This window comes from Rhinopithecus roxellana, chromosome 20, assembly GCF_007565055.1.
Source record: "Rhinopithecus roxellana isolate Shanxi Qingling chromosome 20, ASM756505v1, whole genome shotgun sequence".
In the NCBI taxonomy this organism is placed as follows: domain Eukaryota; kingdom Metazoa; phylum Chordata; class Mammalia; order Primates; family Cercopithecidae; genus Rhinopithecus; species Rhinopithecus roxellana.
Genome location: NC_044568.1, coordinates 25206683 through 25232045, shown reverse-complemented (window position 1 = coordinate 25232045; position 25363 = coordinate 25206683). Strand labels below are relative to the sequence as shown.

The 25363-nt window shown below is 50.5% G+C and overlaps 1 protein-coding gene across 1 annotated transcript in view; it reads right to left on the bottom strand.

Annotated features, from left to right (window-relative positions):
- PSKH1 (protein serine kinase H1) overlaps nt 1-22324 on the bottom strand; it is a 35749-nt gene extending 13425 nt beyond the window's left edge. The window contains exons 1-2 of the mRNA XM_010355069.1: nt 22166-22324; nt 7418-8444 (exon numbers count right to left, since the gene is read on the bottom strand). Of these exons, the coding sequence (XP_010353371.1) occupies nt 7418-8374 (957 nt within the window). The 5' untranslated portion in view covers nt 8375-8444; nt 22166-22324. The remainder of the gene's footprint in view (nt 1-7417; nt 8445-22165) is intronic.
- Between the last annotated feature and the right edge of the window lie 3039 nt (nt 22325-25363).

The window sequence follows — 25363 nt, the reverse complement described above, 5'->3', positions numbered from 1 at the left end:
ATCTGTTTATTCTGGAGCACTCAGCAATGCTCCCTTCTCTGGGCCTCCTCCTTCTCAAAGCCCATCTTCTGCAGGAAGCTTTCTATTCAAGTCCATGGAAGCCACTGAGCCTTACAGAGAACTGGGGCTGCATGGACAGAGCCCACAGGAAACAGGCATACCAGACCGGGCCTGGTATACAAGGGACAGCACTCTACCGGGTCAGTGAACAGGAAAGGTGCCCCTAGAAAGGCATCAAGCGCCATGAGACACTCGCTGGTGAGGAATGCATACCTCCATTATCTCCAAACACTGCTGCGTCGGAGGTCCTTCATTCACACAGCAACATCCCCCTCAACATGGCACACACTGTCTCTCTCAGAGGTTATCCCAGCAGAGCCTTGCTCTCTTACATGGCCTTCCTAAGGGCAAATGCCTGTCACACATACAGGACAGATGGTTGGAGTGGGTGGGGTCAAGGCCCAACCACCTGACCTGAGCACCACAGTCCATGTTCCAGACTGTCCAGGCCCAGTGGCTCTATGCCAAGGCCTGTGTTCACGTGTGTCTGCCAATGCAGGTTCATCCTATGGCCATTCCCTATTCTAGTTCCTTACCCCCAGGCAATCTCAACTTCCATGGATAGGAAGAACAGGCCTTCACGTCTCTTGCATTTTCCCCAGGTGTGTGCAGGTGTGCTTGTGGGTGGGCAGTGGCCAGGAGAACAACAACAAAAAAGCCTGTCCTAGTGTCCTGGGATAGAGCTATAAAAGCATGCCAGGTTGCTGGCAGGAACTTGAAGGAAGTGCTGCCTCTTCTTACCAGGAGACCGTCTAGCTGTGAAGTGAATGGCTAGAAGGAGTGATTGCTGGGTCCCATTCTAGCGATGTCTGTCCTCACCTCCATGCAGAAAAGTAAAGAGAAACCAGGGCCCTGCCAGGGAGTGGCAGAGGCTGGTACTTCTCAGACACCTGATGCTCATGCACATGCCCTGGAATCTCATTAAAATGTAGATTCTGATTTAATAGGTCTTGTGGGGCCTGAGGGTCTGCTGGACTGGTCTCCAGCTGAGAGAGCCTGATCTCATGATAAGGACCCCTCCCCCAGGAAATGTCCCAGACAGATCCCTCCCAACCCAGAGCTCTCACAGGGGGTGGTAGAATCTGATTTTTGGGGTCAGGCAAGCTCCCGGTCACAGATTAGGGCCCCCAGAGTCTGCCAGGATTTGCCTCTGGAGCTGGGAGCTGATGCTTTTCAGTTCCAGGTAAAGCATAGTAGGAGCAAAGGCAGGGCAGTGCCTCCCCAAAACACACACACACACTCTCTCTCTCTCACTGACTGTGAGCTGCAGAGTCCTGCCCTGTGATTCCAGCAGAGCAGCAAGCAGAATCTAAGGACCCAGTCTTTCGGCTACAGTAGGACTGGGCAGGAATCCACTCCCCACCCCATTTGTCATTTTCCAACCCTCAGGTAATCAATAGCCAGTTAGCAAGACTGTGCAAGCTCCAATTAGACAAACTGCCAGGTCAACAACTGCCAGAATCAGGAACTCAGGCAACCCTACAGGCTTGTAGCAGAGTCTTTCCTCTGTCAGCACATCTTGGGAAATCTCTTTCCCTCCCTCCTGGGCTAAGCTCAATGCCCCCCTCTGCCAGCTGGACCCTCAACAGCCTGGCACCATGCAGAGCTCCCAGAACACAATCAGCTTCTCAAACTTCAGACATTCCCAGATCTATCTTAAAATTTCAGTTTCACCAGGCGTGGTGGCTCACACTTGTAATCCTAGCACTTTGGGAGCCTGAGGTGGGCGGATCACCTGAGGTCAGTAGTTTGAGACCAGTCTAGCCAATATGCCAAACCCCCACCTCTACTAAAAATACAAAAATTAGCCGGGCATTACACTCCTGTAATCCCAGCTACTCTGGAGGCTGAGGCAGGAGAATCGCTGGAACCTGGGAGGTGGAGGCTACAGTGGGCTGAGATCATGCCACCACTCTCCAGCCTGGGCGACAGAGCGAGACTACGTCTCAAAGGAAAAAAAAAAAAAAAAAAAAAAAAAAATTCAGGCCAGGAGCAGTGGCTCACGTCTGTAATCCCAGAACTTTGGGAGGCTGACGCAGGCAGATCACCTGAGGTTGGGAGTTTGAGACCAGCCTGACCAACATGGAGAAACCCCGTCTCTACTAAAAATACAAAATTAGCTGGGCATGGTGGCACATGCCTGTAATCCCAGCTACTTGGGAGGCTGAGGCAGGAGAATCTCTTGAACCCAGGAGGCACAGGTTGCAGTGAGCCAAGATCATGCCACTGTACTCCAACCTGGGCAATAAGAGCAAAACTCCATACCAAAAAAAAAAAAATTCAGTTTCAGCTACAACCTCACATGGTTCTCCAGAGCCTGCTATCAGGACAACTGAACTTCCTGCGTGCCCTGCAGGGTCCTCTGACGGACCTCAGCTATATATGAACCTGTCTCTCAGACCACTGCCCCCAGGCCTGCCTCCTGCTTTCTCCCTCCTATACTTCTGTGGCTGTCATTCCCTTTTTCTTCGTCTAACTCCTCACAGCCATGCTCCAAATTCCAGGTTCCCTCTTCTCTAGACTGTCCCTGACCACCCCAGCCCATTTTTAAGGCACTTGCCTAAAAACCTGCTCCTAAAGCATGTTCTTATAGGTCAGTGTTATCAACACCACCTGGTGTTTGTTAGAAATGCAGACCCTCAGGCCCCACAAGACCTATTAAATCAGAATCTACATTTTAATGAGATTCCAGGGCATGTGCATGAACATCAGGTGTCTGAGAAGTACCAGCCTCTGCCACTCCCTGGCAGGGCTCTGGTTTCTCTTTATGTTTCTGTATGGAGGTGAGGACAGACATCACTAGAATGGGACCCAGCAATCACTCCTTCTAGCCATTCACTTCACAGCTAGACGGTCTCCTGGTAAGCAGAGGCAGCACCTCCTTCAAGTTCCCGCCAGCAACCTGGCATGCTTTTATAGCTGTATCAGAGAACACCAGGACAGGCTTTAAAAAAAAACAATTTTGGCCGGGTGCGGTGGCTCAAGCCTGTAATCCTAGCACTTTGGGAGGCCGAGACGGGCGGATCACGAGGTCAGGAGATCGAGACCATCCTGGCTAACACGGTGAAACCCCGTCTCTACTAAAAATACAAAAACTAGCCGGGCGAGGTGGCGGGCGCCTGTAGTCCCCAGCTACTCGGGAGGCTGAGGCAGGAGAATGGCGTAAACCCGGGAGGCGGAGCTTGCAGTGAGCTGAGATCTGGCCACTGCACTCCAGTCCGGGCGACAGAGCGAGACTCCGCCTCAAAAAAAAAAAAAAAAAAAAAAAAAAAAAAAAAAAAAAAAAAAAAAAAAAAACAATTTTTTTTTTTTAAGACAGGGTCTTGGCCAGGTGTGGTGGCTCACACCTGTAATCCCAGCACTTTAGGAGGCTGAGGCAGGCGGATCACCTGAGGTCAGGAGTTCAAGACCAGCCTGGCCAACATGTTGAAACCCCATCTCTACTAAACATATAAAAACTTAGCCGTGCGTGGTGGCACGTGCCTGTAGTCCCAGCTACTCGGGAGGTTGAGGCAGGAGAATCACTTGAATCTGGGAGATGGAAGCTGCAGTGAGCCAAGATGGCACCCCTGCACTCCAGCCTGGGTAACACAGCAAGACTCCATCTTCACACAGGCTGGAGTGCAGTGGCACATTCACAGCTCCCTGCAACCTTGAACTCCTGGGCTTAAGTGATCCTCCTACCTCAGCCTCCTGAGTAGCTGGGACTACAGGCATGTGCCCACACCTGGCTAAATTTTGTTTTATTTTGTTTTGTTTTAGGATGGAGTCCCACTATATTGCCCAGGCAGTCTCAAACTCCTGGCTTCAGGTGATCCTTCTGCCTCAGCTGAGATTACAAATGTGAGCCACCATGCCCAGCCTGGGAGAGGATTTTTTTTTTTCTTTTTTCGAGACAAGAGTTTCACTCTTGTTGCCCAGGCTGAAGTGCAATGGCACAATCTCAGCTCACTGCAACCTCTGCCTCGCGGGTTCAAGCGATTCTCCTGCCTTAGCCTCCCAAGTAGCTGGGATTACAGGCATGTGCCACCATGCCCGACTAATTTTGCATTTTTAGTAGAGATGGGTTTCACCATGTTGGTCAGGCTGGTCTCGAACTCCCGACCTCAGGTGATCCTCCCGCCTTGGCCTCCCAAAGTGCTGGGATTACAGACATGAGCCACCACGCCCAGTTAGGAGAGGATTTCTTTTTGTTTGTTTGTTTTTGAGACAGAGTCTCACTCTGTTGCCCAGGCTGGAGTGCACTGGCGCCATCGCAGCTCACTGCAAGCTCCGCCTCCTGGGTTCACACCATTATCCTGCCTCAGCCTCCGGAGTAGCTGAGACTACAGGTGCCCGCCACCACGCCCGGCTAATTTTTGTATTTTTAGTATAGACAAGGTTTCACTGTGTTAGCCAGAATGGTCTCCATCTCCTGACCTCGTGATCTGCCCACCTCAGCCTCCCAACATGCTGGGATTACAGGCATGAGCCACCGTGCCCAGCCTTGGAAGAGGATTTCTTATCTCCAGTTTATAGCTACAGATTGTGCCAACCTGATGGCCAATCCATATCTGAGAACCAAGTAAACATCAGGGCATTGCCCCAACGTTACTGAGGGGATCATCATCAGGATCAAGGGGCTCATCTTTAAATTGTTCCCTCTGTCACCACCTATGCCTGCTCCTCTCACACTTCCCAGTGCCTTCTATAGACACCAAAAGCTCACATTTGCCATGATGATGCTGGGAACCAAATTATCTGAACCTTGAATCAAATCTAATTAGACTGGAATGGTCCCGAGTGTGATAGTTAATTCACTGTTGGGCACTCCTGACTTTTAACTGAGTATTGGGGACTGTTCTCTGGCTTCGCAGGCTCTCATTCAGTACCAGTATGGTCCTATTTACCGCCCAGTGCTATAAGCATGTGATAGTCAGATTTTCTGCAGAACCCACCTGTCCACTTAAAAGCTGAGAATGACAGTGGGCCAGGACTGAGTTCTCCACAATGCTGACCACTCTGCAGTAAGCACCTGGTGGTCTGCAGTGGCCCCTTCACCCTTAGGCCCACAGATCCCAGTTACTGGTACAAATCTTCACCACCTGCCTGACACCTACTCAACCATCTCCTAAGAGTGGTACAGACAGACACCCTCCCCTGTGCCTGCAACAGAGCCAGCCTGAGGAGGAAAGCTTCCCTATCCTTCCTTGTGCCACCTTTGAGAGGCATAACATGGGGATGCCCCTAGGGAATGCAAACCCCCTCCCCAGCAGGAGGAAGTCCTCAATGGATCCCACAGCCACATCTGGAAGCTGTCAGGGAAGGTGATACAGCACAGGACCTCAAGTGCTAAAGGCAAAGTAAGTGGCGTGAGGCTGTTAGGTGACCTTTTTTTTTTTCTTTTTTTTGAGACGTAGTTTCACTCTTTTTGCCCAGGCTGGAGTGCAATGGCACAACCTCGGTTTACTGCAACCTCTGCCTCCCGGGTTCAAGTGATTCTCTTGCCTTAGCCTCCTGAGTAGCTGGGATTATAGGTGCCCACGCCTGGCTAATTTTGTGTTTTCAGTAGAGATAAGGTTTCACCATGTTGGCCAGGCTGGTCTTGAACTCCTGACTTCCAGTAATCCACCTGTCTCGGCCTCCCAAAGTTCTGGGATTACAGGCGTGAGCCACTGCACCTGGCCAGCTGTTGGGTGACTCTTGAAGGAAATGCTGGCTGAGGCCAGAGAGGGCCCAGCCCATACCCCTGGGAGGAAAGCTGGGCCACAGAAGGGAGCTCTTCCAGAGCTCCTTCCCTTCCACAGAAGATGTACAAGAGGCATGGATAGCACCTCAGCAGGTCCATGTCTGAGAGAAACACCCTATGGGGAGCCCCCTAGAAGAGGGAGCTCTCACTGCCTGGACAAAATCTTGTCATCCTGCCAAGCTCACCTCCCTCCCACATAAAGCTGACACATACTCTCTTCTTCACAACCTTCCCAGCACACCACTAGGCTTCAGCTGCCATGCTTGCTGCTTCCTACAGTCAGCCTTGTCTTCTACCCAGTCAGCATCGTTCCTAAGGACCAATCAGCCCTCACTTTTTCTGTACCTTCCTTCGGCTCCCAACGGTGCTGAAACCTCACACATTTTGGGAGGTATCAGGACTATCAATGGATCCAAAGACACAAACTGACAGCCTGGTGGTTGAATCTGACCTGCAGGTTAGTGTTTGTTGGTGCACAAGAAGCTGCTTAAATATGTGAATCAGGAATATTCTAACATTTTAAGATTAGACTTTCTGGCTGGGTGCAGTGGCTCACACCTGTAATCCCAAAATTTTGGGAGGTCAAGGCGGGCAGATCACCTGAGGTCTGGAGTTCGAGACCAGCCTGGCCAACATGACGAAACCTCATCTCTACTAAAAATGCAAAAATTAGCTGGGCGAGGTGGTGCGGGCCTGTAATCCCAGGTCTGTAATCCCAGCCACTTAGAAGGCTGAGGCAGGAGAATCGCTTGGACCCAGGAGGTGGAGATTACAATGAGCCAAGATTGTGCCACTGCACTCCAGCCTGGGCAACAGAGCAAGACTCCATCTCAAAAAATAAAAGATCAGATTTTCTGGCTTCTCTTCTAAAAAAAAATCAGATCTGGACATATCAGATCAGGTCCTCATTGTGTGGCAAAACTGGACAGAGATGAGAAGCTGCTTTCTGAGATGGGCATGTTCAGTCTAGCTTGGCTGGGGCCCCACAGAGCAGATGCAGATACCCACATACTTTCAGCCCACCCCTGAGCTCATCTGCAGCTGCGGCACACTGCTTGGTGCCTGGCAACAGCTTCCCACCGCCAGTGCCTGCATCTCTCTGCTTCTCTGCCTAAAGACTTTCTCTAGCACTAGTTGGTATCAGGACAGCCCAGAAGCACCAGGGATTTAGTGCCCTCAAAGAAATTCTCAACCCATGAAGTACAGGAGTCGGTGGATTAAAAAAGAAAGAAAGAAAGAAAGAAACTCACGTTCCTGCTCTTTGCTGGTACAACTGTGAGGCACGTTCCACATGGTTATTACCATGGTCTCCAGCGGCCCACAGTGGCAGCCACTTCTCAATATACTCTACTGACTTTCTCCCTTTCCTGCCTCGCTTTCCCCACTCCTTCACTTGCAGTTACTCAAATCACATCCTAAATAAACTATCTGCTCCCAAGTCCTTGTCTCAGGGCTCACCTTGAGGGAACCCAAACTACATTGTGATAGTCTCACTTTGTCCCTTTTACATGACCTGCCTGGCCCTCATGAGCATGGCCCTGAGGACGTACCTCTGACTGAGAGCTGCAGGAAATACCCGCCCCCGCAGGTGCCTCCCCAACATGCTGGGACAGGGCAGCACAGACTCACCTCCCCAGAGTAACTGTACTTGCCCCTGAGGATCTGCCGGTACAGCCGGGTACGGTTGTCATCCTCAAACGGCATGGTGCCACTGAGTAGGATGTAGGCAATGACGCCCAGCGCCCACATGTCCACTGAGTTGGTGTAGGGCTTGCGGACCAGGACTTCCGGGGCAATGTACTCAGGCGTGCCACAGGTGGTCTTCATCAAGCAGTCATCACCCTTCTTGCGAGCACTGGCCAGGCCAAAGTCGGTGATGATGATCTTGGAGTCAGTGCCTGGATGGTAGTAGAGCAGATTCTCAGGTTTGAGGTCTCGGTGTGTGATGCCCAGTGCATGCAGATACCGGACACCATCCAGCACCATCTGCAGCACCCGTGTGGCGTCACGTTCAGTGAAGGAGCCCTTGGCAATGATGCGGTCGAAGAGCTCTCCACCAGTGGCCAGCTCCATCACCATGTACACCCGCTCCTGCGTCTCGAACACCTCCACCAGCTGGATGATATTGGCATGACGCACTCGACGCAGCACACGCAGCTCCGACTCACACACCTCCCGTCCCTCCCGGTACTTGGTCTCAATCATCTTGATGGCATATGGCTGCCGGGTTGCCCGGTGCTCTACACGTACCACTCGGCTGAAGCTGCCTCGGCCAATTAGGGCCTTGATGTCATACTTAGCTGTCACACGTGGGTCAAACTTGGCCCTGTACTTAGCTACCCTGGCCCTGCGTGGTGGTTCTGAGGGAGGCTCCGTGTAGCCAGCAGTCGGGGGACTGGGGCAGGGGTGTGCATATTGACTTGCTGCTGGAAACCCAGCTTTGGCAGGGCTAACACTGTCCACCTCTGTGATGAAGTGCTTGTACACATCACTCTTAGTGCCACTGAAGGGCTCCACCTTCTTGACCAGATCCAGCTGGACATCCTTGGGTGGCTCGGGAAGGACCTTGCTTGTCCCACAGCCCATCACGGACACGAGGGCATCCTCTCCAGCGAGGCTGGCAGGACCTGCTCTGAAGGCAGTGCCCCGTCTACACCTACACACAAAGAGAGAACAAGTCAGCACAGCCAGGACAGCTGTAAGGAAACCAGCCGTCCTCCTCAGCTCTCCCTCTCCAGAAACCCAGTCTCATTAAAATCGAACTCCTGGACAGGCGTGATGGCTCACACTTGTAATCCCAACACCTCGGGAAGCTGAGGCAGGTGGATTACCTAAGGTCAGGAGTTCAAGACCAGCCTGGCCAACATGGTGAAAACCCGTCTCTACTAAAAATAGAAAAATTAGCTGGTCATGGTGGCACATACCTGTAATCCCAGCTACTTGGGAGGCTGAGGCACAAGAATTGATTGAACCCAGGAGGTGGAGGTTGCAGTGAGCTGAGATTACACCACTGTACTCCAGCCTGGGCGACAGAGCGAGACTCTGTCTCAAACAAAAAAACAAAAAACCGAAGTCCTGGCTCTCATTTATTTCCCTGGTCAGGAGTATGGCTTTGCTGTTCAAGAGCCCAGACTCAACACAGGGTCTAGCTGAAAAGATGGCCCGAGCATCACGGCTTTTTTTTTTTTTTTTTGATACAGAGTCTCGCTCTGTCGCCCAGGCTTAAGTGCAGTGACGCACGGTCTCTGCTCACTGCAAGCTCCGCCACCCGGGTTCACACCATTCTCCTGCCTCAGCCTCCCAAGTATCTGGGACTACAGGTGCCCGCCACCACGCCCAGCTAATTTTTTGTATTTTTTTTTTAGTAGAGACAGGGTTTCACCATGTTAGCCAGGATGGTCTCAATCTCCTGACCTCGTGATCTGCCCGCCTCAGCCTCCCAAAGTGCTGGGATTACAGGCGTGAGCCACCACGCCCAGCCACATCAAGGCTTTGACTCATATCTCCCTGGGCCTCAGTCTCATGCTGCTCTTCAACCCTGAGAGGGGACAGGAACACGCACAGCCTCAGCCGTCAGGGCGCCCACCCTCCTCACTCCTCTGCCTGGGCCCCTTATCCTAGTTGAAGTCCCATGTTTCTAAAATGTTAAAATCATTCCTCTCATTATTCTGACTCATCTTTTCTGAAATGGGAGTGTGAAGTGTTGGAGGCCTACTCCCTAACTCCACCACCCCCCAGGGCTCAGAAAGCTGCTTCTCCAAGGCCTCCTTCATGGATATCTTTCCCAGCCCTTTAGGCTTCCTACAGGGGTTGGTCCCTCTGCAACAGACAACAAACCACTTCCCTGGGGCTCTCCCTCATTCTCCTGGAAGGCTTCCACTCCTTTGCTAATGCACCGTTCCCACCCTAGCAGTTTAACTCCCTATTCCAGGGTCTCTCACTTCCCCACCACACTACATGGATGGCTGAAATCCCACACAAGGCCCAGAGCTGCTGTAATCAACTCCAGTGAACTTGGGACCACAAGCCTCAGCACTCGCCACCTGGTGACTGCAAAACTTGCCTGGTCTTCATTCAAGAGTCAGAGGCGGGGCCGGGCATGGTGGCTCATGCCTGTGATCCCATCGCTTTGGAAGGTCAAGGCAGGCAGATCACCTGAGGTCAGGAGTTTGAGATCAGCCTGGCCAACATGGTAAAACCCCATTTCTACCAAAAGTACAAAAATTAGCTGGGCGTGGTGATGGGCGCCTGTAATCCCAGCTACTTGGGCAAGAATCGCTTGAACCCGAGAGGCAGAGGTTGCTGTGAGCTGACATTGTGCCACCCCACTCCAGTCTGGGCAAGAGTGAGACTTCATCTCAAAAAAAAAAAAAAAAAGAGTCAGAGGGGCTTGAGCTCAGAGAGGACACTGGCAGTTTCACTCAGATTTAACTCAGGATGAAGATAAGGGTATTTTGCTTCCTTACGATGGGGATTCAGGAGCCCTTCCAGTTTGATTCCCAGAGATGTTCCAACCATGAACAATACCCTGGGGCTGGTGGGGCCCCGGACAAGGTGCAGTGCTGAAGTTACTGCTTTCCAGAGGTACCACCTTTCTAATGAGAGGGCTCTTCTCTATGTCTACCGAGTGCTCCAAGGGTTGAGGAGAGCTAAGGATTTCCTATTAATTATGACACACAGGCTGAGCCCAGTGGCTCACACCTGTAATCCCAGCACTTTGGGAGGTCGAGGTGGGCGGATCACTTGAAGTCCAGAGTTCAAGACCAGCCTAGGCAACATGGTAAAACCTCGTCTCTACTAAAAATACAAAAACATTAGCTGGGCGTGGTGATGAACACCTGTTTGTAACCCCAGCTACTAGGGAGGCTGAGGCAGAAGAATCACTTGAACCCGGTGAAGGTTGCACTGAGCCAAGACTGCGCCACTGCACTCTAGCCTGGGCAACAGAGCGAGATCTGTCTTAAAAGAAAAAAAAAAAGGCTGGGCACAGTGGCTCACATCTGTAATCCCAGCACTTTGGGAGGCCGAGGCGGGTGGATCACGAGGTCAGGAGATCAAGACCATACTGGTTAACATGGTGAAACCCCGTCTCTACTAAAAATACAAAAGGCCGGGCACGGTGGTTCACGCCTGTAATCCCAGCACTTTCAGAGGCCGAGGCGGGCAGGTCACGAGGTCAGGAGATTGAGACTATCCTGGCTAACATGGTGAAACCCCGTCTTTACTAAAAATACAAAAAATTAGTCGGGCATGGTGGCGGGCGCCTGTAGTCCCAGCTACTCAGGAGGCTGAGAAAGGAGAATGGCAGGAAGACTGCTTGAGCCCAAGAGATCAAGGCTGCAGTGAGCTATGATCACACCACTGCACTCCAGCCTGGGTGACAGAGCAAGACCCTGTTTTAAAAAGGAAAATTAAAAAAAGAATGTAGTGCCCCAAACAGTGGAGTGGAATCGAGAGAGAACAGCAGCAGAACTTCCATGCTGGGTGGAAGGGAAGAATGAGGACAGTACCCAGTCCCTTGCACAGCTCAGGGGCAAGTGGTCAGGAGTGTAGCAGGAAGCACAGATTTGGGAAGCAGTGGAAAGAGTTCAGTTTTGGATGTGTGGTGTGCATGTGGACCATCCATGTGACATTTACTGTGGGTTTCTGGATATAGAATCTGATGTCTGAAAAGAGCTGATCAGAGTCAGGGACTCCAGGGCTGCCCAAGGATAGTGCTTGGGGCCATGGGGCAACACTGACACCTCCTCACACCCTTGTGAAGTTTGCAGCAGATCCCATCAAAGGTGGCAGAGGGAGGCCCAAGCAGGTTTTACTGTGGCATCTTCAGGGCCACAGAGAACCCACAGAGACCATCAGATTACAGTGAGTCAAAGGCCTGAATTCAGCTGGGTGTGGTGACTCATGCCTGTAATCCTAACACTTTGGGAGGCCAAGGCGGGCAGATCACAAAGTCAGGAGATTGAGACAATCCTGGCTAACACGGTGAAACCCGTGTCTACTAAAAATACTAAAAAAAAAAAAAATAGCCGGCCGGGGCGTGGTGGCTCACGCCTGTAATCCCAGCACTTTGGGAGGCTGAGGCAGGTAGATCACAAGGTCAGGAGATCAAGACCATTCTGGCTAACATAGTGAAACCCCGTCTGTACTAAAAATACAAAACTTAGCCCCAGACATGATGGCACACGCCTGTAATCCCAACTACTCAGGAGGCTGAGTTAGGAGAATCACTTGAACCAGGGAGGCGGAGGTTGCAGTGAGCCAAGACTGCACCACTGCACTCCAGCCTGGGCAAGAGAGCAAGACTCTGTCTGCAAAAAAACAAAAAACAAAAGGCCTAACTTTCCGATTCATTTTTACTTCTTCTTTTTTTTTTTTTTGAGATGGAGTCTCGCTTTATCACCTAAATTGGAGTGCAGTGACACAATCTCAGCTCACTGCAACCTCTGCTTCCCAAGTTCAAACGATTCTCGCGCCTTAGCCTCCCAAGTAGCTGATTATAGGTATGTGCCACCATGCCTGGTTAATTTTTGTATTTTTAGTAGAGACAGGGTTACGACACGTTGGCCACTGGTCTTGAACTCCTGGCCTCAAGTGATCCGCCCACCCCGCCTCCTAAATTACAGGTGTGAGCCATTGCACCTGGCCTGAATTTTCACTTCAAACAAAGCCTGCACAGGGATCAAAAGTAAGTCAGCATCAGGGCACAGTGGTTGACACTGTGATCCTAGCACTTTGGGAGGCCAAGGTGGAAAGACTGCTTGGGCCCTGGAGTCTGAGACCAGCCAGGGCAACATAGTGAGACCCCATCTCTACGAAAAATTAGTCAGGCATGGTGGCATGCACCTGTAGTCCCAGATACTCAGGAGGCTGAGGTGGGAGGATCACTTGAGCCAGGGAAGTCGAGGCTGCAATGTGCTGTGTTTATGCCACGGCACTCCAGCCTAAGCGACAGAGCAAGACCCTGTCTCCAAAAAAAAATAGGCTGGGCATGGTGGTTCATGCCTGTAATCCTAGCACTTTGGGAGGCTGAGGCAGGTGAATTGCCTGAGCTCAGGAGTTTGAGCCAGCCTGGGCAATACGGTGAAACCCCATCTCTGCTAAAATACAAAAAAAAAATTAGCCAGGCATGGCGGCATGCGCCTGTAGTCGCAGCTACTTGGGAGGCTGAGGCAGGAGAATTGCTTGAACCCAGGAGGCGGAGGTTGCAGTGAGCCGAGATTGCGCCATTGCACTCCAGCCTGGGCGACAGAGCGAAACTCCGTCTTTTCAAAAATAAATAAATAGGCCAGGCGTGGTGGCTCACGCCTGTAATCCCAGCACTTTGGTAAGGCTGAGACGGGCAGATTACAAGGTCAGGAGATTGCGACCATCCTGGCTAACAGGGTGAAACCCCATCTCTACCAAAAAAGACAAAAATTGGCCGGGTACGGTGGCAGGTGCCTGTAATCCCAGCTACTCAGGAGGCTGAGGCAGGAGAATTGCTTGATCCCGGGAGGCAGAGCTTGTAGTGAGCCAAGATCGCGCCACTGCACTCCAGCCTGAGCAACAGAACGAGACTCTGTCTCAAAAAATAAATAAATAAATAAATAAATAAATAAATAAATAAATAAATAAAACAAAATAAAGTCAGTCAGGAATAAGAGAGTCAAGGATTTTCCCTCTGACCTTCCTTTTTTCTTCCTGGGACACAGTTTCTCTCCCATCGATTCCAATCAGAAACTCTGTAAAGACAGGCTGATGCCGGTACTCCACCATCCCAACTACAGATTGAAACTGGAGGATATTAGACTAAATTGGCCAAAAGAGGGGAAAAAAAAAGAAAGTGGACAAGAGAGGGTGCTGGCTGAGAGGTGGAGATCATGGGCAACAGCCCCCAGGTGATCACAGCTGCTCCACAGTCCCATCACATCTGTTAAACTCCCTCTCCACACTGTGGTCAGGTGAAAATGCAGACTCTATGACACGGGAGGTGGCTGGTAAAGCTCCTAGCAAGAAAAGTAGAGCCTTTTCCTGTTCCCAGCATCTCTTGTGTGTGCCTCTAGCCCAGTGACCATGGTAGGTACAGGGATGGGCAAGGATGAGTAAGGAAGCTTCAGAAAGAGACTTCCCAGGAGGGTTACATTACATCATCTTGCAGAAAGTACCCAACTCTCTAGAGTCTGCCTCCAAACCTTCAACTCCCAGCCTGGTCCAAAGCACTCTTCAAGGAAGGCATGCACAATGGACAGTGTGGCAATGAGTGTGAGCATTCAGCATTATCGTCCTCACTGACACTCTACAGAAATGACAGTCCAGGAGAGGTAAAGAGACTCGTCCAAAGCCACTCAGACAGTGGTGACCAAGCATCTTGGACCCAAATCTCCTAGTTCCCCATCTGGGGCTCCTTCTAGCACTCAGGAAAGACTCCAGCAGTGCTGGGCCTCATCCAGTCAAGGCCTCGATCCTTCGCCATGCCATTGAGTTGATGAACCCACAAAGCTTTCCTGAGGATCTTTCCTGAAGGGTCTGCTTTAGAAACCTCCATTCTAACTATAATCTGAGTCACGCTGCTCACTGTTCTACTCCGGACTGCCTTTGATCACTACAGCTGTCAGACCCTTGAGGGAAGGGGCCATTCTCAGGTTTCCAGAACTCCCTTGGTATTTATCAAAGTGCTGAACTCAGAGCAAATGAAATGTGGTCTGGCCGGGTGCAGTGGCTCACGCCTGTAATCCCAGCACTTTGGGAGGCCAAGGCGGGCGGATCACCTGAGGTCAGGAGTACAAGATCAGCCCGGCCAACATGGTGAAACCCGTCTCTACTAAAAATACAAAAGAAAATTTCCAGGCATGGTGGTGGGTGCCTGTAATCCCAGCTACTCGGAAGCTGAGGCAGCAGAATCGTTTGACCCTGGGAAGCGGAGGTTGCAGTGAGCTGAGATCATGTCACTGCACTCCAGCCTGAGCAACAGGGCAACACTCCGAAGAAGAAAAGAAAAACAGGCCAGGCGCAGTGGCTCATGCCTGTAACCCTAGCACTCTGGGAGGCCGAGTGGATCACTTGAGATCAGGAGTTTGAAACCACCTGTCCAACATGGTGAAACCCCATCTCTACTAAAAATACAAAAAAAGTAGCTGAGTGTGGTGGTGAACACCTGGAATCCCAGCTACTCGGGAGGCTGAGGCTGGAAAATCGCTTGAACCTGGAAGGCAGAGGTTGCAGTGAGTCGAGATCACGCCACTGCACTCCAGCCTGGGCGACAGAGCGAGACTCCATCTCAAAAATAAAATAAAATAAAATAAATGTGGTCTGGCTCTTGGATTTCTCTTTGCTGCAAGGCAACAATTCTAGAACCTCAGAAATTTTGAAGAGGCCAGATCGGTGGTTAAACCATAGCCACACTCTTTGGACACCCTGTAAATATCCTCAACAATGAAGGAAGGAGGCTGGGCGCGGTGGCTCAAGCCTGTAATCCCAGCACTTTGGGAGGCCAAGACGGGCGGATCACGAGGTCAGGAGATCGAGACCATCCTGGCTAACACGGTGAAACCCCGTCTCTACTTAAAAAAACTACAAAAAACTAGCCGGGCGAGGTGGCGCCGCCTGTAGTCCCAGCTACCCGGGAGGCTGAGGCAGGAGAATGGCGTGAACCCGGGAGGCGGAGCTTGCAGTGAGCTGAGATCCGGCCACAGCACTCCAGCCTGGGTGACAAGAGCGAGACTCCATCTCAAAAAAAAAAAAAAAAAAAAAAAAAAACAATGAAGGAAGGAAGTTTGAGTTTTACAGATTCTTATCTGAATGCCAAAGCAAGTTTGTTCACAAGCTGCCAAAGCTAGCTCCATTTGTGGGGAAAGCCAGGGTCCCGGAGCAGGGAGCAAGGATGAATCCTGAAACAATTTCCTGGCCATAGAGGCAGGGTCAGTGAATGTCTTCCAGACGAGGAAACACAGGAACCTTGCCCTCTCCAAGCAAAGCTTTATAACCTGTCACCTGCAAAGATCTCCATATTCTACTGCCATGTTTTGAAAAACTGTCTACCGGCTGGGTGCTGCTGCTCACACCTGTAATCCCAGCATTTTGGGAGGTTGAGGCAGGCAGATCACGAGGTCAGGAGTTCAAGTCCAGCCTGGCCAAGATGGTGAAACCCCGTCTCTACTCAAAACACAAAAATTGGCCGGGTGTGGTAGCCCACGCCTGTAATCCCAGCACTTTGGGAGGCCGAGGCGGGCGGATCACAAGGTCAGGAGATCAAGACCATCTTGGCTAACACGGTGAAATCCCGTTTCTGCTAAAAATACAAAAAATTAGCCGGGCCTGTTGGCAGGCGCTTGTAGTCCCACCTACTCGGGAGGCTGAGACAGAAGAATGGTGTGAACCCAGGAGGCGGAGCTTGCAGTGAGCCAAGATCGCGCCACTGCACTTCAGCCTGGGTGATGAGCAAGACTCCATTTCAAAAAAAAACAAAAACAAAAACACAAAAATTAGCCAGGTGTGGTGGCACGTGCCTGTAATCCCAGCTACTCGGGAGGCTGAGGCAGAGAACTGCTTGAACCCAGGAGGCAGAGGTGGCAGTGAGCCAAGATCATGCCACTGCACTCCAGCCTGGGCAACAGAGCGAGACTCCATCTCCAAAAAAAAAAAAAAAAAAGAAAGAAAAAGAAAAACTGTCTACCAAAATGAAGTAGTTAGTAATTTCTCAATAATTCCAGAAATAAGGCTGGATGCAGTGGCACACGCCTATAATCTCAACACTCTGGGGGCCAGGACAGGAGGATTGCTTGAGGCCAAGAGTTTGAAACCAGGCTGGGCAACATAACAAGACCTTGTCTCTACAGAAAAAAAAGTTTTTTCTTTTTTTTCGAGACAAGGTCTCACTCTGTCACCCAGGTTGCAGTGCAGTGGCACAATCTCGGCTCGCTGCAGCCTCTGCCTTCCGGGTTCAAGCGGTTTTTGTGTCTTGTGCCTCAGCCTCCCGAGAACCTAGGATGCCCGGCTAATCTTTGTATTTTCAGTGGAGACAGGGTTTCACCATGTTGCCCAGGCTGTCTCGAACTCTTGAGCCCAAGTGATCTGCCTCTTGGCCTCTACAAAAAATGTTTAAAAAATTAGCTGGGTGTGGCCGGGCCCAGTGGCTCACACCTGTAATCCCAGCACTTTGGAAGGCTGAGGCAGGTGGATCATGGGGTCAAGAGTTCAAGACCACCGTGGCCAACAGAATGAAACCCCATCTCTACTAAAAATAGACAAAAAATTAGCCGGGCGTGGTGGTGTGCGCCTGTAGTCCCAGCTACTTGGGAGGCTGAGGCAGGAGAATGGTGTGAACCCGGGAGGCAGAGCTTCCAGTGAACCGAGATGGCACCACTGCACTCCAGCCTGGGCGACAGAGCAAGACTCCATCTCAAAAAAACAAAAAAAAATTAGCTGGGTGTGGTGCTGTGTGCCTGTAGTCCCACTCAGGAGGCTGAAGTGGGAGTCACTTGAACATGGGAAGGCAAGGTTGCAGTGAGCTATGATTATGCCACTGCACTCCAGCCTGGGCAACAGAGTGAGACCATGCCATTATCAGAAATATAGACCTTGGCCGGGCGCAGTGGCTCACACCTGTAATCCCAGCACTTTAGGAGGCCGAGGCGGGCGGATTACAAGGTCAGGAGATTGAGACCATCCTGGCTAACACAGTGAAACCCCGTCTCTACTAAAAATACAAAAAATTGAGCCAGGAGAATGGCGTGAACCCGGGAGGCGGAGTTTGCAGTAAGCCGACATCGTGCCACTGCACTCCAGCCTGGGCGATAGAGTGAGACTCCGTCTCAAAAAAAAAAAAAAGAAAAGAAATATAGACCCTGGCAATGCACCTGGGGTTCTCCTTCCAAAATCCCATGTTCAACCCTGAAATATTTACTGAATTCCTGCTGTGGGTCAGGAACTCTGCCAGAGGTTGTGACAAACAAAAAGAAGGCAGCCATAGTCTCTACTCTCAAGGAACTTACAGCCTGGATGGCTCCACACCAACTGTCCCTTGATCCATGACTCTTAGGATGCCCTGAGAGGCCATTTCAAGGCTGGCAGCTTGGAAAGAAAACTTTCTCCCAGCAAATGAAAACATCACATTTTTCCACCTTAGCATCACATCAGACACCATGGCAACAGAGAGCTGTACCAAGAATTAGTTCAGTGATGACCTAGCCAACACAAACTAGCTTAATGCTCATTGAGTAAGATTCCTGGAAGGAAAGGGAGTTCAAATAAGTAAGTCTCTCTCCAGTTCTCAACAAGCAAAACTGCTTCCCTTCGTCCAGGGCTGTACTTCTTTCTCTCAAAAATTTTTCCCCATGCCAAGATATACACAGAGAATGATAGAATGATACTATTGCATAACACCCGGGAGTCAATGGAGACAGCTGTTCTCAGCTATCGTGAAGCTTAAGGGTTGATACTTTGGCACACCTATAGCCCATTCACATCATACAGCTGGGAAGCTGGGAAGAGGACCTAAGTTGCCCATATTACATACTCACACTTCCAAAGTAAAACAGAAGGCCAAAGCAAAATCTCACTCATTTAACTATGAACTTGTGATTGATAGAGAACTCCAGCACCTACTTCAGATTCTCTGTCTCAAAAAAAAAAAAAAAAAGCAAGCACACTATTATCAGTTTTCCCCAATGACCAGAAATGACCTTGAGGAAATCATATAATACAAAGCAGTTCCTACACACAACTAAGCCTGAAGAACAAACAGGCTTATTAAGACAAGACCTTCTAGCCGGTTGTGGTGGCTCATGCTTGTAATCTCAGCACTTTGGGAGGCCGAAGTTAGTAGATTACCTGAGGTCAGGAATTTGAGACCAGCCTGAGCAATACAGTGAAACCTCATCTCTACTAAAAATACAAAAATTAGCTGGGTGTAAGCCGGGCAACATGGCTCACGCCTGTAATCCCAGCACTTTGGGAGGCCGAGGTGGGCGGATCACCTGAGGTCGGGAGTTTGAGACCAGCCTGACCCACATGGAGAAACCCCATCTCTACTAAAAATACAATAGGTTTGGTGGCACAGCCTTGGGAAGGCTGAGGCAGGAGAATTGCTTGCACCTGGGAGGTGGAGGTTGCGGTGAGCTGAAATTGCGCCATTGCACTCTAACCTGGGCAACAAGAGCAAAACTCCGTCTCAAAAAAAAAAAAAAAAAAATTAGCCAGGTGTGGTGGCAGGTATCTGTAGTCCCAGCTACTCGGGAGGCTGAGACAGGAGAACGGATTAAACCTGGGAGGCAGAGGTTGTAGCTAGCCGAGCTCACACCATTGCACTCCAGCCTGGCGACAGAGCGAGACATCGTCTCAAAAAAAAAAAAAGAAAAGAAAAAAGAAGACAAGTCCTTCTTTTGACAAGGGAAACTCTGCGAAGAGGAGCATTAGCAATAAAAGTGGCTTCCATTAACTGAGTGCCAACTATGCTAAGGATCTTATACGTACCATCTCACTCCTCTCTACAAGCACATGTAGTAGGCACGATTATTCCTATTTTGGAATAAGGAAATTAGGACTTAGAGAACCTCAAGATTTCAGAAAAGCCAGAAACTGAATCCAGGTCTTTCTGACACCAAAGCCCTTGCTTCTAGGCATGAGACCACAACAGGAGTCCATAAGGCAAGCCCTTCTCACTGGACAAAGGAGATAACAGTTTTCTTAGGTAATGACAAAGATCTTCAACGAGAAAGCACAGTAAAGTTACCTGGGAAGTTTTTTCAATATACAGATACCTTGCTGGACGTGGTGGCTCACGCCTGTAATCCCAACACTTTGGGAGGCTGAGACGGGTGGATCACGAGGTCAAGAGTTCAAGACCAGCCTGGCTAACAGGATGAAACCCCGTCTCTACTAAGAATATAAAAATTAGCCAGGTGTGGTGGTGCGTGCCTATAATCCCAGCTATTCGGGAGGATGAGGCAGAAGAATCGCTTGAACCTGGGAGGCAGAGGTTGCAGTGAGCTGAGATCGCACCACTGCACTCCCAGCCTGGGTGACAGAGCAAGACTCCATCTTGGAAAAAAAAAAAAATACAGATTCCGGCTGGGCGCGGTGGCTCATGCCTGTAATCCCAGCACTTTGGGAGGCCGAGGTGGGATCACGAGGTCAGGAGATTGAGACCATCCTGGCTAACATGGTGAAACCACGTCTCTACTAAAAATATAAAAAATTAGCCAGGCATGGTGGTGGGCGCCTGTAGTCCCAGCTAGTAGGGAGGCTGAGGCAGGAGAATGGCATGGAGGCAGGAGAATGGCATGAACCCAGGAGGCGGAGCTTGCAGTGAGCCGAGATGGCGCCACTGCACTCCAGCCTGGGCAACAGAGCGAGACTCCGTCTCAAAAAAAAAAAAAAAATACAGATTTCTACCCTAGATCTTCATCATCAAAATCTCAAAGAGTGGGCCAGGTGCAGTGGCTCTTGCCTATAACCCCAAAACTCTGGGAGGCCAAGGTGGGAGGACTGCTTGAGCCCAGGAGTTTGACACCAGCTGGGGCAACATGGCAAGACATCGTCTCTGTTTAAAAAAAAAAAAAAGAAAAAAAATCTCAGCCGGGCATAGTGGCTCATTCCTGTAATCCTAGCACTTTGGGAGGCCGAGGCAGGTGGACCACCTGAGGTCAGGAGTTTGAGACCAGCCTGGCCAACATTGTAAAACCCATCTCTACTAAAAATACAAAAATTAGTTGGGTGTAGTGGCGCTTGCCTGTAATCCCAGCTAGTCTGGAGGCTGAGGCAGGAGAATCACTTGAACCTGGGGGACAGAGGTTGCAGTGAACCAAGATTGTGCCACTGCACTCCAGCCTGGGCGAAAAGAGCGAAACTCCGTCTCAAAAAAAAAAAACCTCAGACAGTGAGGCTCTTGAATTTGTATCACAAAATTATCCCAGGAGATTTTAGACTATCCAGGATTAAGAGGCTACCACACACATATGCTTGCATTTGCTGTGCTCATCTCAGATCCTAGCCCTGATAGGTGCTCAAAAATACAGCTGAATCTATCCATTCATTAAGTCAGCATTCAGCAAATGCTACTGGAGGCTAGCCCCTATTTTATGCCAGGCACAGAGCCAGACATATGCAGACAGAAGACTACCATGTGACAAAACAGGATGTACTCAATAGTAGCAGCATGGATATGAGGAGTTAATGGTTATATGTCAAGCAAGGGAGATTTTTTTCCTAGGAAGTGACATCTCAGGTGGATTTTATAGGACAGATGTAAGTTTCCAACACTGGTAGGTGGTCGGTGGGGTGGAAAGCAGCATATTGCAAACTGAGAAAACTGCGTATCTAAAGCACAAGGGGACCAAGCACAGTGGCTCACGCTTGTATTAATAATCTCAATACGTTGGGAGCCTAGGCGGGAGGGTCTCTTGAAGCCAGCCCTGGCAACAAAGCCAGACTCCCAAGCTCTACAAAAAATGTTAAAACTTAGCCAGGCGTGGAGGGGAGCGCCTGTTGTCTCAGCTACTCAGGAGGTTGAGGCGGGAGGATCATTTGAATCCAGGAGTTCAAGGCTGCAGTGAGCTATGAATGAGCCATTGCACTCCAGCTTGGGCAAGAGACCTTGTCTCAAAATACTAAAGCACAAAGATATGAAACCAGAGCTAACAGGAGCGCCACACGCTTTAACAACAATAAACTACGTAAAGGGAGCACAAAAGCGCTCTGGTGTTGATTGGCTGGTTAAGCCTTCACCAGATTATGAAGAGCCCTGAATGCCTTGCTAAGAAGTGTGGCCTTTGTCTTGAAGGCACTAAGGAACCACTTTCAGGCAGTGAAGGACTTATTCAGATTTTCAGCTGGGAATTATCACTTCAGCCGCTTTATGGAGGGGCACTAAGTGTGAGGGGCTAGGCTTCCCCTTGCAGGTAGAGGAATGACAAGCTTGCCAAGCAGGCAATCCAGCTGGACTCAAACCTGCTATTTCCCAGCCTGCACAAGGAAGCGATCAGCTGCCCCGCCGGCCCCTGGCAGACGCAAAGGAGGAGTGTGGAGTAGGCGCCGGGCGCGAGAAGGCAGTAAGGACAAGGACAACCAAGTTGGATCAACCTGACCCGCTCTGGACGCGGGGCGGCTGAACAGCAAGCAGGCAGGGCAACCGACCACGTCCACCAGGCCCACGCGGGCCTAGAGACGGGATACCCAGCAAGACAGCACGTTCCGAGGCCAGTCCGAACTCGGACGCCGGGGACCCGAGCAGCCATCGCCCGACCTGCTCTCCAACCCTGTAGGCCCTGGCGCATGGGACACGGGCTGACGCTGCGGGCTGACCAGTGGCAGGCCCCGGTGCCCCAGAAAGCGACCACGACCACAGTTCGGCTGCCCCTCCCGCCCGTCGGGCCGTCGTCCTGGGCCGGGCCGCCTCACCTCGCGCGGGCGGCGGGCTCTTCGGCGTCTCGGCGGCTCTGTGGGCCATCTCCAGGCAGTGACCGCGGCCACCGCCTCCGCCGCCGCCGCTGCCGCCGCCGCCATTCTCGGGCGTTAGCGTCGTGGCGTCATCACAGCGCGCAGCTGACGCCAAAACAAACCTACGGGGCGGGACGGGGCGGACTCTCACGAAGCTGGGCTACGCGGCTGGCGGATCGCCAAGCGTGGCCTGCCAATCAACCTCTTCGGGGCGGGGACAGGCACTCTCCTGAGCGGGTGGATCTATTTGTCGCTCAAAGAAACTTGACCGCTGTCTGCCGGACAGATCCGTGATAGAAAAACGAGGGATCGCGGGAAATAAGGAGAAAGTTTCAAGTTTCTGGTTGGGGGAAAGGGGACTCTGTAGTGCTAGCTTGGGTAAACAATGCTTTCCAACAGAGGTTTCTGGAAGTGCCTCTGGAACTCCGCAAAGGATTGACTTAAATTTCATTACCAAAATCTATTTTTTAAAACTGCAATTAGAATAATTTCAGAACTCCATGTGTTGAATTTGACCTCCATCAAAGAAGAGGTGCAAATGGTTAACTTGTAGATTGGTGAAGTCAATCTTGGGCCAACTTCTGGACTCATGGTTATTTGTTGTTGTTAATTTAATGTATATCCCGAGTCTGAAAAGCAAGCGGATTTTTAAAAAATTGTTACCATTCACAATGACTTCTCTATAGGATCAGAACTGGTTCACTTTACAGTCAACCTAACTTGGAGGGGGAAAAATAGGTGCTGCAGATGGTAAGTGCATTGTAACCTCCATCCATCTTCCCCATTTCAGTGGCTCATGTATTCAAATCTTTATTGAGTATGTACTTTGCACATGGAACTGTCTTTTATTGACTGTATAAGCTAATGTTATACTTTAAACCTAAAAATAAATTAACACCAATAAAACATTGTCGTCGGCCGGGTGCAGTTGCTCATGCTTGTAATCCCTGCACTTTGGGAGGCCAAGGCAGGTGGATCACCTGAGGTCAGGAGTTTGAGACCAGTCTGACCAACAAGGTGAAACCCTGTCTCTACTAAAAATACAAAAAGTATCCAGGCATGCCCGGTTAATTTTCTTATTTTTATTTTTATTTTTAATTTTTTTTTTTTTTTTTTTTTTTGAGATGGAGTCTCGCTCTGTCACCCACGCTGGAGTGCAGTGGCACAATCTCGGCTCACTGCAAACTCTGCCTCCTGGGTTCACGCCATTCTCCTGCCTCAGCCTCCCGAGTAGCTGAGACTACAGGGGCCCACCACCACGCGTGGCTAATTTTTTACATTTTTAGTAGAGACAGGGTTTCACCGTGTTAGCCGAGATAGTCTCGATTTCCTGACCTCCTGATCCACCCACCTCAGCCTCCCAAAGTGCTGGGATTACAGGTGTGAGCCACCATGCTCAGCCCTTTTGTATTTTTAGTAGAGACAGGGTTTCACCATGTTGGCCAGGCTGGTCTCGAACTCCTAACCTCAGGTGATCTGCCCTCCTCGGCCTCCCAAAGTGCTGGGATTACAGGCGTGAGACACAACACCCAGCCGTAGTAAGGTTTCATACAAGATTTCATTTAAAAAGAACAATGGTGGCCAGCGCGGTGCCTCACGCCTATAATCCCAGAACTTTTGGAGGCCCAGGTGGGCAGATCATCTGAGGTCAGGAGTTCGAGACCAGCCTGGCTAACATGGTGAAACCCCATTGCTACCAAAAATACAAAAATTAGCTAGGTGTGGTGGCGGGCGCCTGTAATCCCAGCTACTTGGGAGGCTGAGGCAGGAGAATTGCTTGAACCCAGGAGGCAGAGGTTGCAGTGAACCGAGATCGCGCCATTGCACGCCAGCCTGGGCAACAAGAGTGAAACGCCGTCTCAAAAAAAAAAAAAAGTTAAAAAATTGTTTCCAAAAGTCTAGTGCAATAATTAAGGGTATGGACTTTGGGGCCAAACATACCTGGGATCAAATCCCAGCTCTGACACTTCCAGAGCTGTTTGACTTTAAGCAAGACATCTGCCTCATTAGCCTCATTTTATGTTTTAAATTTTGGCCAGGTTGGTCTTGAACTCCTGAACTCAGGTGATCCACTGGCCTCGGCCTCCCAAAGTGCTGGGATTATAGGCGTGAGCCACTGCACCCAGCATTTTTAATTTTTTTTTTTTTTTTTTTTGAGACGGAGTCTGGCTCTGTCGCCAAGGCTGGAGTGCAGTGGCCAGATCTCAGCTCACTGCAAGCTCCGCCTCCCGGGTTTACGCCATTCTTCTGGCTCAGCCTCCCGAGTAGCTGGGACTACAGGCACCCACCACCTCGCCCGGCTAGTTTTTTGTATTTTTAGTAGAGACGAGGTTTCACCGTGTTACCCAGGATGGTCTCAATCTCCTGACCTCGTGATCCACCCGTCTCGGCCTCCCAAAGTGCTGGGATTACAGGCTTGAGCCACCGCGCCCGGCCAGCGCATTTTTAATTTTTTTTAATAGAGACAGGGTCTTGCTCTGTCATCCAGGCTGGAGTGCGTGGCATTAATCAAAGCTCACTGTAACCTTGAACTCCTAGGCTCAAGGGATCCTTTGCCTCTGGAACAGGAATTAAAAGAAATTGAAGAATGTGTAAGCAGAAACTCAGTTGTATATAAGAAAATCCAGGCCGGGCGCGGTGGCTCAAGCCTGTAATCCCAGCACTTTGGGAGGCCAAGACGGGCAGATCACGAGGTCAGGAGATCGAGACCATCCTGGCTAACACGGTGAAACCCCATCTCTACTAAAAAAAAAATATACAAAAAACTAGCCGGGCGAGGTGGCAGGCGCCTGTAGTCCCAGCTACTTGGGAGGCTGAGGCAGGAGAATGGCGTGAACCCGGGAGGCGGAGCTTGCAGTGAGCTGAGATCCAGCCACTGCACTCCAGCCTGGGCGACAGAGCGAGACTCTGTCTCAAAAAAAAAAAAAGAAAAAAGAAAATCCAATTTCCCCTGAGAAAGAGAAAGAGCTGGAGTCCTTTAAAAATTAACTGCCTGTTTTTCTGCGGCTAGTGAGCCTTATCTCCCCTCCCTTCCCAGGCATTGTGAAGACCCCGTTTCCCTAGCTGTGCAGTTGCAAGGTCAACTAGACAGATAAACTCAAGTCGTAAAGCATGCTTTTCCTTGAAAAGTAAGAAATGATGTAATGCATGTCTCAATTA